This window comes from Centropristis striata, chromosome 3, assembly GCF_030273125.1.
Source record: "Centropristis striata isolate RG_2023a ecotype Rhode Island chromosome 3, C.striata_1.0, whole genome shotgun sequence".
Lineage (NCBI taxonomy): Eukaryota > Metazoa > Chordata > Actinopteri > Perciformes > Serranidae > Centropristis > Centropristis striata.
The window spans coordinates 44,591,060-44,604,515 of record NC_081519.1 but is presented as its reverse complement, the minus strand read 5'-3'; the positions used below and the strand labels follow the sequence as shown (position 1 = coordinate 44,604,515).

General features: G+C 40.2%; 1 protein-coding gene across 1 annotated transcript in view; it reads right to left on the bottom strand.

Annotated features, from left to right (window-relative positions):
- Positions 1–3,276, bottom strand: part of ippk (inositol 1,3,4,5,6-pentakisphosphate 2-kinase) — a 30,847-nt gene extending 27,571 nt beyond the window's left edge. The window contains exon 1 of the mRNA XM_059329890.1: positions 2,976–3,276. Coding sequence (XP_059185873.1) covers positions 2,976–3,179 — 204 coding nt within the window. The 5' untranslated portion in view covers positions 3,180–3,276. The remainder of the gene's footprint in view (positions 1–2,975) is intronic.
- Positions 3,277–13,456: the final 10,180 nt, after the last annotated feature.

Here is a 13,456-nt window from a genome sequence, read left to right as displayed (position 1 = left end):
TTTGCCATCTGAGACTTTATTTTACTTGGAAAAAGTTCCTGTACAGCTGTTTGTCTTAAGACAACACATCATTTGTACAGTGAAAAACAAACAGTTTGGGTTTTTTTAAAACATTCCTTTAAATACACTAAAAAATAGTTGCATTTGTGTTTTTATGGAAGATTACAAATCTTCTCTTAGAAACAAGAAGATGCTACTCTCTGCTGTTCTTAAGACTCTTTTTATGCAAAGTTTAGTTTTTTAATTACCTGTGAATATTTATTAAGTTGTAACACTTTTTTACTGTTAAATAAGTTAACTGCAGATATAGTGCTTTTGCAAAAAATGCAGGAAATAACATTTGTCTCATCTGTATAATAATTATTGGATTCAAAAACACCACCAGCATTATACAGTCATGGAAGAGATTATTAAGCCTCCTTGTTTTCTTCAGTTTCTTGTTCATTTTAATGTCTGGTTCAACTAAAGGTTCATTTGTTTGGACAAATATAATGATAACAACAAAAATAGCTGCAGATTTATTGTGCAGAAAATGCCATTTTCGTCTTCTCAAATGTGGAGATTTTCTGCTTTTTTCTGCTTTACATGATAACAAATTTAACATCTTTAGGTTTTGGACGACTAACCGAGACATTTAAAGACTTGGACTTTTTTTTTTTTTTCCAATAATGATAACAACAACAAAGATAGCTGATAAGAGTTTAATTTAAGAGCTGATATAGATACATTTAACATGGTTTTCTTGATAATAAGCAAAATCATGATCAAGAAAACCATGTTAAATGTCTGGATATGGCCAAACAATGTACCTTTAGTTGTACCAGACATGAAAATGAACAAAGAAATGAAGAAAACGATGGTCTAATAAGTTTTCCCATGACTGTATAAACACCCTGATCTCTAAATGTCGACATGAACCTTTGAACAACACATGTTGGTCAACCACTAATTCACTTTAAAGTCAGCAAACAGCGACATTGACTCATTGACAAGACAATGTAAGTTGATCCATGTAAACCAGGGGGGCCAAATTTGGCCCGCAGTGTAATTTTATTTGGCCCACGAGCCAATACCAAATTATTATATTATTATTGTACTATAAAAGCTGACCCGCCGGTATTATACGGCACATTTACCGCTAATACTAGATTTATTATTGTTATTTTATTTTTAAATGTATTAACCTGTTGAAAAACTTTGTTTTGATATTTAAATCAGAAGGATGCAAATAGAAAAGAGGCATACGATTTTTATTTAATTTTAATTTAATAAATTAATGACACTGATGTGTTTTTTATTTGAAATTTGATTTTGCATGTCTGCACTATTTAGTTATATATTGTATGTTTATAAGCGTTGCTGGTTCCATATTTAATGTTAAAGCAAAACATGTTTGGTATATATTAAAAGGTTTATTTGTTCAATGTTGGCCCGCGATTTTATTCAAGTTTTACATTTTGGCCCATTGTGTATTTGAGTTTGACAGCCCTGCTGTAAACAATCAGACAGGTTGACAGGTTGACAGTTGCTGATGTGATGACAACCAGAGATGTGTGTGATTACAACACCGCAGCATGTCGTACGTCATACAACATGTCAACTGTTGCTCAACATGAGCAACATGACCAGACCGGTCCACGGAGGACACTTTCCCACAGTCTGGGACGGGCTGAGTGGGTGTGAGCCACCAGCAGGACCGGGTCCCAGCAGGACCGGGTCCCAGCAGGACCGGGTCCCAGCAGGACCGGGTCCCAGCAGGACCGGGTCCCAGCAGGGACTCACCTGCCTGCAGGTGAACTCAGTCAGCCATCAGGTCCCGTCCCAGGCAGCAGAGTGTTTCTCTGAAGCTAACGGCTACATTAGCTCCCTGCTGCCTGTTACACTCTTTATTAACCAACAACAGACAACCAGTCAGCCACTTTAACTCAACATGAATATATATATGTCATTTCTAATAATTAGCTATGATTTAAAGCGTTGTCGTCACTGTTTGGACATCATTTTTTCTTTTCTTTTTAACTCTTAGTTGTTTGCTAGCAAGCCGGTGTTGATAACAACCAAAATCATTATGATAATAAAAACCATGTTAAATGACTAGATATCAGAAGATCTAATATTTTTTTCCATGACTGTATTTTTGGTCATTTTGTGTATTTTTTAAATTCATTTTTACATCTATTTTTGTCATTTTGTGTGTTTTTTTGGTCATTTTAACATCTATTTTTGTCATTTTGTGTCTCTTTTGGTCATTTTTACATCTATTTTTGTCATTTTGTGTCTTTTTTGGGCATTTTTACATCTATTTTTTTTATCATTTTGTCTTTTTTGGTCATTTTTACATCTAATTTTGTTCATTTTGTGTCTTTTTTAGTGATTTTTACATCTATTTGTTAGTCATTTTGTGTCTTTTTCGGTCATTTTTACATCTACAGTCATGGAAACATTCTTGATAATAACCAAAATCATCATCAATAAAACCATGTTAAATGACTAGATATCAGCTCTTAAATTAAACTCTTATCAGCTAGTTTTGTTGTTATCATTATATTTATACAAAACGAATTAACCTTTAGATCATTAAAATGAACAAGAAACTGAAGAAACAGCCGCACACACCAGTGCGGGGGGCAGCAGATAGCTCGGAAACCAGTTAGGACATAACACCGGCTAGGCTAGGCTAGGCTAGGCTAGGCTAACGGTTAAATAAAACCCTAACAGTTGACATTTCTCCCGTCAGTTATAAACTAAACTTTACAGATAATTATGGTAAAGTTCCCGTCGGCAGCAGCACTAAGGTGACCCGGAGTAGATAAAGTGTCTTATAAAAGGTGACTCTGTCTTTAAAAGCGACATTTGTTGGGTCTGAACTTGTGTTAGCTCCGTGTTAGCCTAGCCTAGCCTAGCCTAGCCTAGCCTCGTTATGTTAGCTCCGTGTTAGCCTAGCCTAGCCTAGCCTAGCCTAGCCTCGGACCCACCTGGACGTGTGAGACCACCAGGCTCTTGTTGCCCTCCCCGTGGTACTTCCAGTCCTTCTCCTCCATCTTGTCCAGCTCCATCACACCGGCGCCGGCTCGCGGAGCTCCGTTAACGGCCAGAGAGTCACACAGCACGACGGCACGGAGACATACAGGTCGGTCCTCCCGGTAGCTCACTGATCCAGCCCGGCCCCGGCTCACCATAGATATCTATGCGGCGCACCATAGGGATCGATGCGGCTCACACCCAGCAGACCTCCGCTTCCGGCCAGCACTTCACAATAAAAGCCCCGGCCGTTAGAAGGACAATAATAAAGTTGTGAACTTCATCACAGTATATATATATATATATATATATATATATACAGGCAAGCTGACAGTCTTGCCTGGGCCCAGGACGAGATTATCTTAGATGGGCCCCCCGCGCCCAGATCTCTCCTTTTCTCTTGTTGTTCCTCTCCTCTCCTCTCCTCTTTCTTTATAAGCCATGACTAAATGTGCAGCTATTTACCCTGCAGATTATAAGTATATATTTTGAAATAAGGGGCTAATTCCCATCTTTCAAGTATAATATCCCTGATTTACAAAAAGCTTTTTTGCAGATAGCCTATTTGTGCAATGAGCTTTATGAATCTATTTTATACTTAAAAAATAAATTAAATATTAATTTAATAAAACATTGCAAGCAAAAACATTCTCTCCTGTTCCTCTCCTCTCCTTTCCTCTCCTCACATCTCTCTTTGACAAGAGACAATAATGGTTAAGATTAACAAACTACACATGCGCTGTTGCTAAATACACTCTTCATATGTATTGGAATTCTGACACTAGCAGGAAAATAACTGACTAAATAAATAAACTATAAATGCATCACTCTCTCTGTCACCTGCCAGCTGCTGGATCTCTCCCCTCTCTGTCTCATCCTCTCTGACGGAGCTACCAAACTTTGTTTCTGTCAAAGATAACGTGTTGTGTCAGGCTTTCATACAAGCTAATGGACGTTAACATTAGAGCGAGCTTGTTAGGTGACGTCACAAGGCTGTAAACATTGGCTGCGCTGTTTCTTACCTTGCTCTACGTTCACTTTACTAGTCCCAGCTTCACCTCACCACCTTTTTAAAAAATACTTGTTCATAAAATAAGGCCTCCATTTTCTTCTTCTTGTCTTCTCTTTTCTTTCCGTTTCTGAGCACCGGACTTGTGTTTACCGGACATTTTGAGCGAACTTCAAATCAAACGGCAACATCAAAGTTTGATCAGTGGCCAAACCATTTCTGTGTTGGGGGTGGGGGGGGGTTCTTGACCACTAGTTCAAGGACAATTAGGAAGAAAACAAATAAAAAGCTTTTAACTCAAATACATATTACATATTTTTTCCACAAATAGGCCTATTTCATTTTGTTTTAATCATTCCATAATTTAATGAGGGCACAGTTCTGGGCCCCCCCCCCTACCCTGGGCCCGGGACAGCAGACCCGTTTGTCCCCCCCTATCGGCGGGCGTGTATATATATATATATATATATATATATATATATATATATATACTGTATATATATATATAGTATATATATATGTATATATATATATATATAGTATATATATATGTATATATGTATATATATATATATATATATATATATATATATATATACAGTATATATATATATATATATATATATATATTTATTTATTTATTTTTTATTTTTTATTTTTTCATCAATATCTTTATTGATGGAGACATAAAGTGACACAAAATGACAGAAAAAAACTAAATTACTTAAAAAAGACACAAAATGACCAAAAAATACACCAAATTACTAAAAAAAAAAAAGACAAAATTATTAGAAAAAGACACAAAATTGCTAAAGAAAAAGACACAAAATTATTAGAAAAAGACACACAATTACATTTATATATATATTTAAATATGTATATAATATATATATGTATATGTAGATATATATATATTTTTTTTTTTATTTTTTATTTTTTCATCAATATCTTTATTGATGGAGACATAAAATGACACAAAATGACAGAAAAAAACTAAATTACTTAAAAAAGACACAAAATGACCAAAAATACACCAAATTACTAAAAAAAAAAAAGACAAAATTATTAGAAAAAGACACAAAATTGCTAAAAAAAAAGACAAAATTATTAGAAAAAGACACAAAATTACATTTATATATATATTTATATATAATATATAATATATATATCCATCCATCCATTTTCTATACGGTGCAACTTTTTCCAATATTACGGTAAAATGATATTAGCACTGTTGATTTCACGTTTAAGATTGCCATTTTATTCCATATTTGAGTGCATAAATAAAAAGTTTTTCCATCAAAAGAAACGCTGTTCTGCCATATAATTGACAAGAAAATACTTTATAAATGCTGCATAAATTAAATATTTTACTATTAAATATTACAGTATATTTCTGTTAGAGATATGGTGTTTAGTACATTTAACAGGGAGAAAAAGTATTTTTACAAAAAAAAAAATGCAAAAATGATGGATTGTATATTTTTGCTACAAACACGGTGTCAGAGTATTTGTTATAAAAACTGTAAAAAAAATTACAGTTTTGTCTGATATAAACATTTACAGTGTTTCATTGTTACTGAAACTGAATTAACTCATTTATCATTTTACGTCTTTTACTGTCGTGGTTTAGCAGTTTTTCACCCTAAAATCTTTTTTTTACAGTGTGTTGTAAATATAATTTATATTACATGGAACACTTTTGGATTTTCTGGCCTTTGGACTCTGGAGCTTCAGAAAAAAGTCAACAAATCCTCCCAACTGCTGCAGAGATGTGATTGGCTGCTGCTGGTTTTATATGAAGGAGCTGACTGACTGGTTCTGGTTGTGATCAGCTGCTGTTCTGCCTGTTGCTCGTGTTCCTGAGCACTTTGTTAGAGTAGACAAACATGGGCATTAAGTTATCCTCAGAGGCAGTGTATTTCAGCGTTGCTCTTGGGTTGTATGATTTGTCATTAAATCAGGCGTGTCTCTTCCCAGATATCGGCCTGGATGAGTCTCTGCTGAAGTATTCTGGTACCAACTCTACTGCTGAGCTGCAGTCTTACTCCGACGGGCTCCTCGACACGGTGCCGGGCTACGTCAACAGTTTGGGATCTGCTTTGGGTGCGTTTACATCAGTCCCGAATGCTGTTGGACTTGGAGCTTTGGTGATTTCCATGATCATCGAGATGTGCATCAAGAGCAGCAGTGAGCCTCAGGAGAAGACGTACAGCATGCTGCAGAGAGTGTTCGGGGAGGAGAAAGCTTCCGACGTCCGGGACACGATGTCAGAGTACCTGAAGCGCCATCGCATCTTCATCAACAATGAGCAAAGCTTAGGGGTGGAGCTCCAGAGGCTGGAAGCCCAGCTGAGCAACCACCTCACCACCCTGAAGAACTCCCTGCAGCAGGACGGACAGATGAGCACCCGCGGCTTCAAAATCTGGATCAACGGAGTTTCCTTCCACGTCCAGATGATGATCCACCAGGCTCGGCTCAGTAATCACACCATAAAACCTGCTGCACAGTCTGAGAATGAAATCCAAGCTGCCATAGATCTCTATCTGCTGGATCTGGACAACATGCTGCAGAAATACAAGACGTTCATGATCAATAGTAAATTTGCTAAATATTTCATAATCTCGGCTTTTAACAATAATAGAATTGACTGTAGCATGGCCAATAATGACACTATAGAAATACCTTGCAAAAAGGTTGAACCCGATGAGTATGACCCCTGTGGAGATGTTGGTTTGATGGAGGCTTACATGGATCTTCTTTTCACAAGATATGAACCCATCTCTGGGTTAAAGAGTCATTTTTTAGATATCAAGCGAAGCCTCACTTCTCTCATCAGTCAACGTGATTCTTTCACTCTGAACCACACTACACTTCAATAATTGGGCATAAAATAATGTGACAGAAAAGTATCTTAGAATAATAGTTTGTCATTATAAATGTGTGATCAAGTGGTAACAACTTGTTTTCATGTTTATTTGATCACTTTTCTGTTCCACTGTCCAGAGATGTGTTAATGTCTTTTCCACTAACATGTAACCGAGATATAAAATGCTTCAATAAATGTTTGTTTTTTCAAATAAACTGCTTTGAATGTTTTGTATTTGAGATATTTTGTCGCCTCAGTTAGTTAGAGCATTTTAACAGAAACACAAACCAAATATTGTCACATCAGAAAAAGGTCAGCCTGTCCTGTGATTGGTCGGCTGGACCGATGACTGTTTATTGATTTTCACAGCACAGAGTGAAAAACAAACAAACACAAAGAACAAACAAACAAATAAAAAAATAAAACACTGGGCTATACTACACTACAACTCGGCTCACAGACACAAAGAAAAATACATATCAACACATGATTCAGAAATGATATAGATACAAAAATAAATGCCAGTTAAGCATTAAGTCCTGTGTAAATCCTCGTGTAAATATGGTTGAAATATTCATACCAATGTAAAACATAAAAGGGTCCCATGTTCTATGAAGGATGTTTATCATGCAGCAAACATGTCAGATAGTCAAAAGATAAATATTCTATTATAACATTATGCTATTGTGTTCTAGAGGTAAACTTTATCTCTTATCCACTTTAAGAGAATTAGTTAGAGCATATTAACAGAAACACAAACCAAATATTGTCACATCAGAAAAAGGTCATCCTGTCCTGTGATTGGTCGCTGGACCGATGACAGCTGATGTGCAAAAGGAAATAAATAACTAAACGTATTTACTCTTTGTTGTTTACGCGATGTTGCTACTCAGACTTCTGTCGGGTTAAATATTTGTTTTTAGCTCTAAACTTCTGGACCTTGGACAGGAGCGTAACATCATGGTGGTGGGCCCCGGAGACCGCACACACACACGCTATTATCTCCATCAGGGGATAAAGTGGGCTGGAACACTCAGAAACTGTGTTGTGGCACCTCAGATAAATGAAAAGGTAAAAAGATTCATTCATATCAACAATCGTGCGGTGCAAAAACTGAAATCTAAGTAAGATAAATATCTCAGATCAAGGGGATATCTGCTTATTTTCTGTCTGATCAGATAGTTCTTCTAAGTCAGCAGTTTTTATTTTAGTCTGTTTCACTTGTTTGATATAAAGATTTCTGTTATGGTTTGAATGAGCTGGACCCAAAAAGCACACGATGGGAATGATAAATCAACCACAGCAGTTTATTGTGAGGGGGGAAAGGTGAGGCGGCGTCTCCAGACGCAGGGGGGAAGTCAGGGCTGGGTGTGCTCGGAGGCTGGCAAGCCGAGGGGGTTCGAGGCAGGGGGAGAGGGAGGCAGGAAGCCAGGTAGGGTTGGTGGCTAGAGCTGGTGGGTGCTGTGGCTGGGCAGAGTGAGCGCTGGATCCTGGAGGCAGAGCACAGACAACACAGGTTAGAAATTCAATCAGAAATCTCAAGTTATAAGCTCACACAGTTCGCACAGGACGATCTACCCTGAAGCAGTGGAACAATCTGGCAGCGAGAGCCCAGGAGGCTCTTAAATACAGCTCCTGATGATGATGAGCCACAGGTGTGTGCAGTCAGCTCCTCAGCAACCCAGCAAGCCACGCCCACCTCTGCCAAGAGAAACACAAAACAACCCCCAGCCTCCACACACCACAGTACCCCCCCTCTAAATGACGCCTCCAGGCGTCCTCCCAGGCTTATGAGGGAACTCACGATAGAACTCACCCAATAACTGCGGGTCCAGGATGAGGCGGCGAGAAATCCAGGATCGCTCTTCTGGACCGTATCCCTCCCAGTCCACTAAATACTGAAAACCACGCCCCCGACGCCTCACATCCAAAATCTTGTGCGCAGTGCAGGCAGGATGGCCATCAACGGTCAGGGCGGGAGGAGGGGGCTCGGCCGGAGGGCTAAGGGCACTGGAAGACACGGGCTTTAGTAGAGAGACATCGAAAGTAGGATGAATTTTCATTGAGTCAGGCAATTTCAGTCTCACAGCAGATGGATTAATAACACTCTCAATCTCAAATGGACCAACAAAGCGGGGGGCCAGCTTCCGTGACTCCACCTGCAGAGGGAGATCCCGTGTAGATAACCAAACCTTCTGCCCGGGTTGATACTGGGGAGCGGGAGAGCGATGTCTATCTGCTAGCATTTGGTTGCGCTTAGCAGAGTGAGAGAGTGCTGCTCGGGTGGACTTCCACACCTCCTGAACCTGAAGATGTGCTCGAACTGAAGGCACTGCTGCCACACGCTCCTGAGTGGGGAACAGAGGTGGTTGAAAACCATTAGCTGCCATGAATGGGGACATACCTGTGGCTGAGCTGACAAGGGAGTTGTGGACATATTCAATCCACGGCAACTGAATGCTCCATGAAGAGGGATGCTTGGCGGAGACACACCGAAGAGCTGCCTCCAAATCCTGATTGGCCCGCTCTGTCTGGCCGTTGGATTGAGGGTGGTAGCCGGAGGTAAGACTGGAGGAAGCACCAATAGCTCTGCAAAAAGCTCGCCACACTTGAGATGTAAACTGGGGGCCTCGATCCGAAACAATGTCCAAAGGGATACCATGAATCCTGAATCCATGAATCCTTGTGTGACACAAGTAGGTCCGCTGTCTCGAGAGCAGAAGGTAATTTGGTGAGAGGGACAAAATGAACAGACTTAGAGAAACGGTCAACTATAGTGAGGATGACAGTGTTCTCTTGATGGTGGCAGGCCAGTGACGAAGCCCACAGCTACCAAGGGCGGCTGGGGTTGGTAGGGGGCGTAGCAAACCTGCTGGTGGACGATGGGAAGCCTTTCCTCGAGTACAGATAGAGCAGGCCGCCACAAACTCCCTAGTGTCCTGTGTAATGCCCGGCCACCAGAAGCACTGCTGGAGGAACTGAAGAGTCCGCAGAAAACCAGGATGGCAGGTGAGATTTGATGAATGCCCCCACTGCAACACTTGGGAGCGAACAGTCTCCGGGACAAACAGGCGATCAGCTGGGCCTCCCCCCGGATCTGGTTGGGAACGCTGAGCTGCTTTCACCACAGACTCAATTCCCCAATGTGCAGCTCCCACTAAACAAGAGGAGGGCAGAATGGGCACTGACTCAGAAATGGCTGCATCAGGGGAAAACTGGCGAGAGAGGGCATCTGGCTTCGAAACCTGGTCGCCTGACCTGCCTGGTCGAAACGAGAGTGTGAAGTTAAAGCGGCTGAGGAATAGAGACCAACGGGCTTGACGAGAATTTAGACGTTTAGCCGAATGTAGATAAGCCAGATTCTTATGATCAGGCCAGATGAGAAAGGGTTTTGGATCCTTCCAGCCAGTGCCTCCATTCTTGAAGTGCCAACACAATAGCCAACAGCTCACGATTTCCCCGGTACACCCCGTACACCGCTCGACTTATGTCTGTTGCAGTTCCCAGCATTGATTCTTTAGTAAGCCTCAATGTGGCCCTATCTTCCTGCCCTAAACATCACATCAGGACAGAGCCCACTGGTCAACACGTTCCCCTCAGTCATGGTGTTAGAATTGTTAAGTTCACAGAGTCAGTTCCCACAATGCCTTGTGTCTTGAATACCAAGTAGGTCGCCGCCTACTTCATGTCCCACCATGCAGGAAAACCCAAATTTCTTTCACAGATGGATTGTATATTTTTGCTACAAACACGGTGTCAGAGTATTTTACAGTGGAGGATTGTATTTTAAATGAAAATTAAAACTGTAAAAAAAAATTACAGTTTTGTCTGATATAAACATTTACAGTGTTTCATTGTTACTGAAACTGAATTAACTCATTTATCATTTTACATCTTTTACTGTCATGGTTTAGCAGTTTCTCACCCGAGAATCTTTTTTTACAGTGTGTTTTAAACATCATTTATATTATATGGGACACTATTGGATTTTCTGGCCTTTGGACTTCAGAGAAAAGTCAACAAATCCTCCTAACTGCTGCAGAGATGTGATTGGCTGCTGCTGGTTTTATATGAAGGAGCTGACTGACTGGTTCTGGTTGTGATCAGCTGCTGTTCTGCCTGTTGCTCGTGTTCCTGAGCACTTTGTTAGAGTAGACAAACATGGGCGCTGAGTCATCATCTCCAGAGACATTTTATCCCAGCCTTGCTCTTGAAATGTATGAATTGTCATTAGAGCATCCGTGTATCTTCCCAGATATCGGCCTGGATGAGTCTCTGCTGAAGTATTCTGGTACCAACTCTACTGCTGAGCTGCAGTCTTACTCCGACGGGCTCCTCGACACGGTGCCGGGCTACGTCGAGAGTTTGGGATCTGCTTTGGGTGCATTTAAATCAGTCCCGAATGCTGTTGGACTTGGAGCTTTGGTGATTTCCCTGATCATCGAAATGTGCATCAAGAGCAGAATTCAATCTCAGGAGAAGACGTACAGCATGCTGCAGAGAGTGTTCGGGGAGGAGAAAGCTTCCAGCGTCCGGGACACGATGTCAGAGTACCTTAAGCGCCATCGCATCTTCATCAACAATAAGCAAAGCTTAGGGGTGGAGCTCCAGAGACTGGAAGCCCAGCTGAGCAACCACCTCACCATCCTGAGGAACTCCCTGCAGCAGGACGGACAGATGAGCAGCCGCGGCTTCAAAATCTGGATCAACGGAGTTTCCTTCCACGTCCAGATGATGATCCACCAGGCTCGGCTCAGTAATCACACCATAAAACCTGCTGCACAGTCTGAGAATGAAATCCAAGCTGCCATAGATCTCTATCTGCTGGATCTGGACAACATGCTGCAGAAATACAAGACGTTCAAGAGCAATAGTAAATTTGCTAAATATGTCATACCCGCGTGTTATGGCGGTTATGGAACTTTCTGCTCTCCATCATACTGTTGGATAGACAATGATGACAATGCACATTGCGGCAGAGAGGTTAAACACGTTGCGTATAAACTCTGTGGACATGTTGGTGTGAAGGAGGCTTACATGGATCTTCTTTTAACAAGATATGAACCCATCTCTGGCTTAAAGAGTCATTTTTTAAATATCAAGCAAAGCCTCACTTCTCTCATCAGTCAACGTGATTCTTTCACTGTGAATCACTTCAATAATTGGGCATAAAATAATGTGACAGAAAAGTATCTTAGAATAATAGTTTTTCATTATAAATGTGTGATCAAGTGGTAACAACTTGTTTTCATGTTTATTTGATCACTTTTCTGTTCCACTGTCCAGAGATGTGTCAATCTCTTTTCCTCTAACATGTAACTGAGATATAAAATGCTTCAATAAATGTTTTTTTTTTCAAATAAACTGCTTTGAATGTTTTGTATTTGAGATATTTTGTAGCCTCCCGCAAATGAGATTTAGGGTGCCTCAGTTAGTTAGAGCATATTAACAGAAACACAAACCTAATATTGTCACATCAGAAAAAGGTCAGCCTGTCCTGTGATTGGTCGGCTGGACCGATGACTGTTTATTGATTTTCACAGCACACAGTGAAAAACAAACAAACACAAAGAACAAACAAACAAATAAAAACATTTTTAAAAATAAACACTGGGCTATACTACACTACAACTCGGCTCACAGACACAAAGAAAAATACATATCAACACATGATTCAGAAATTATATAGATACAAAAGTAAATGCCAGTTAAGCATTAAGTCCTGTGTAAATCCTCGTGTGAATATGGTTGAAATATTCATACCAATGTAAAACATAAAAGGGTCCCATGTTCTATGAAGGATGTTTATCATGCAGCAAACATGTTAGATAGTCAAGAGATAAATATTCTATTATAACATTATGCCATTGTGTTCTAGAGGTAAACTTTATCTCTTATCCACTTTAAGAGAATTAGTTAGAGCATATTAACAGAAACACAAACCAAATATTGTCACATCAGAAAAAGGTCAGCCTGTCCTGTGATTGGTCGCTGGACCGATGACAGCTGATGTGCAAAAGGAAATAAATAACTAAACGTATTTACTCTTCGTTGTTTACGTGATGTTGCTACTCAGACTTCTGTCGGGTTAAATATTTGTTTTTAGCTCTAAACTTCTGGACCTTGGACAGGAGCGTAACATCATGTTGGTGGGCCCTGGAGACCGCGCACACACACACACACACACGCTTTTATCTCCATCAGGGGATAAAGTGGGCTGGAACACTCAGAAACTGTGTTGTGGCACCTCAGATAAATGAAAAGGTAAAAAGATTCATTCATATCAACAACCGTGCGGTGCAAAAACTGAAATCTAAGTAAGATAAATATCTCAGATCAAGGGGATATCTGCTTATTTTCTGTCTGATCAGATAGTTCTTCTTAGTCAGCAGTTTTTATTTTAGTCTGTTTCACTTGTTTGATATAAAGATTTCTGTTATGGTTTGAAGTTAGCTGGACCCAAAAAGCAGACGATGGGAATGATAAATCATCCACAGCAGTTTATTGTGAGGGGGGAAAGGTGAGGCGGCGTCTCCAGACGCAGGGGGGAAGTCAGG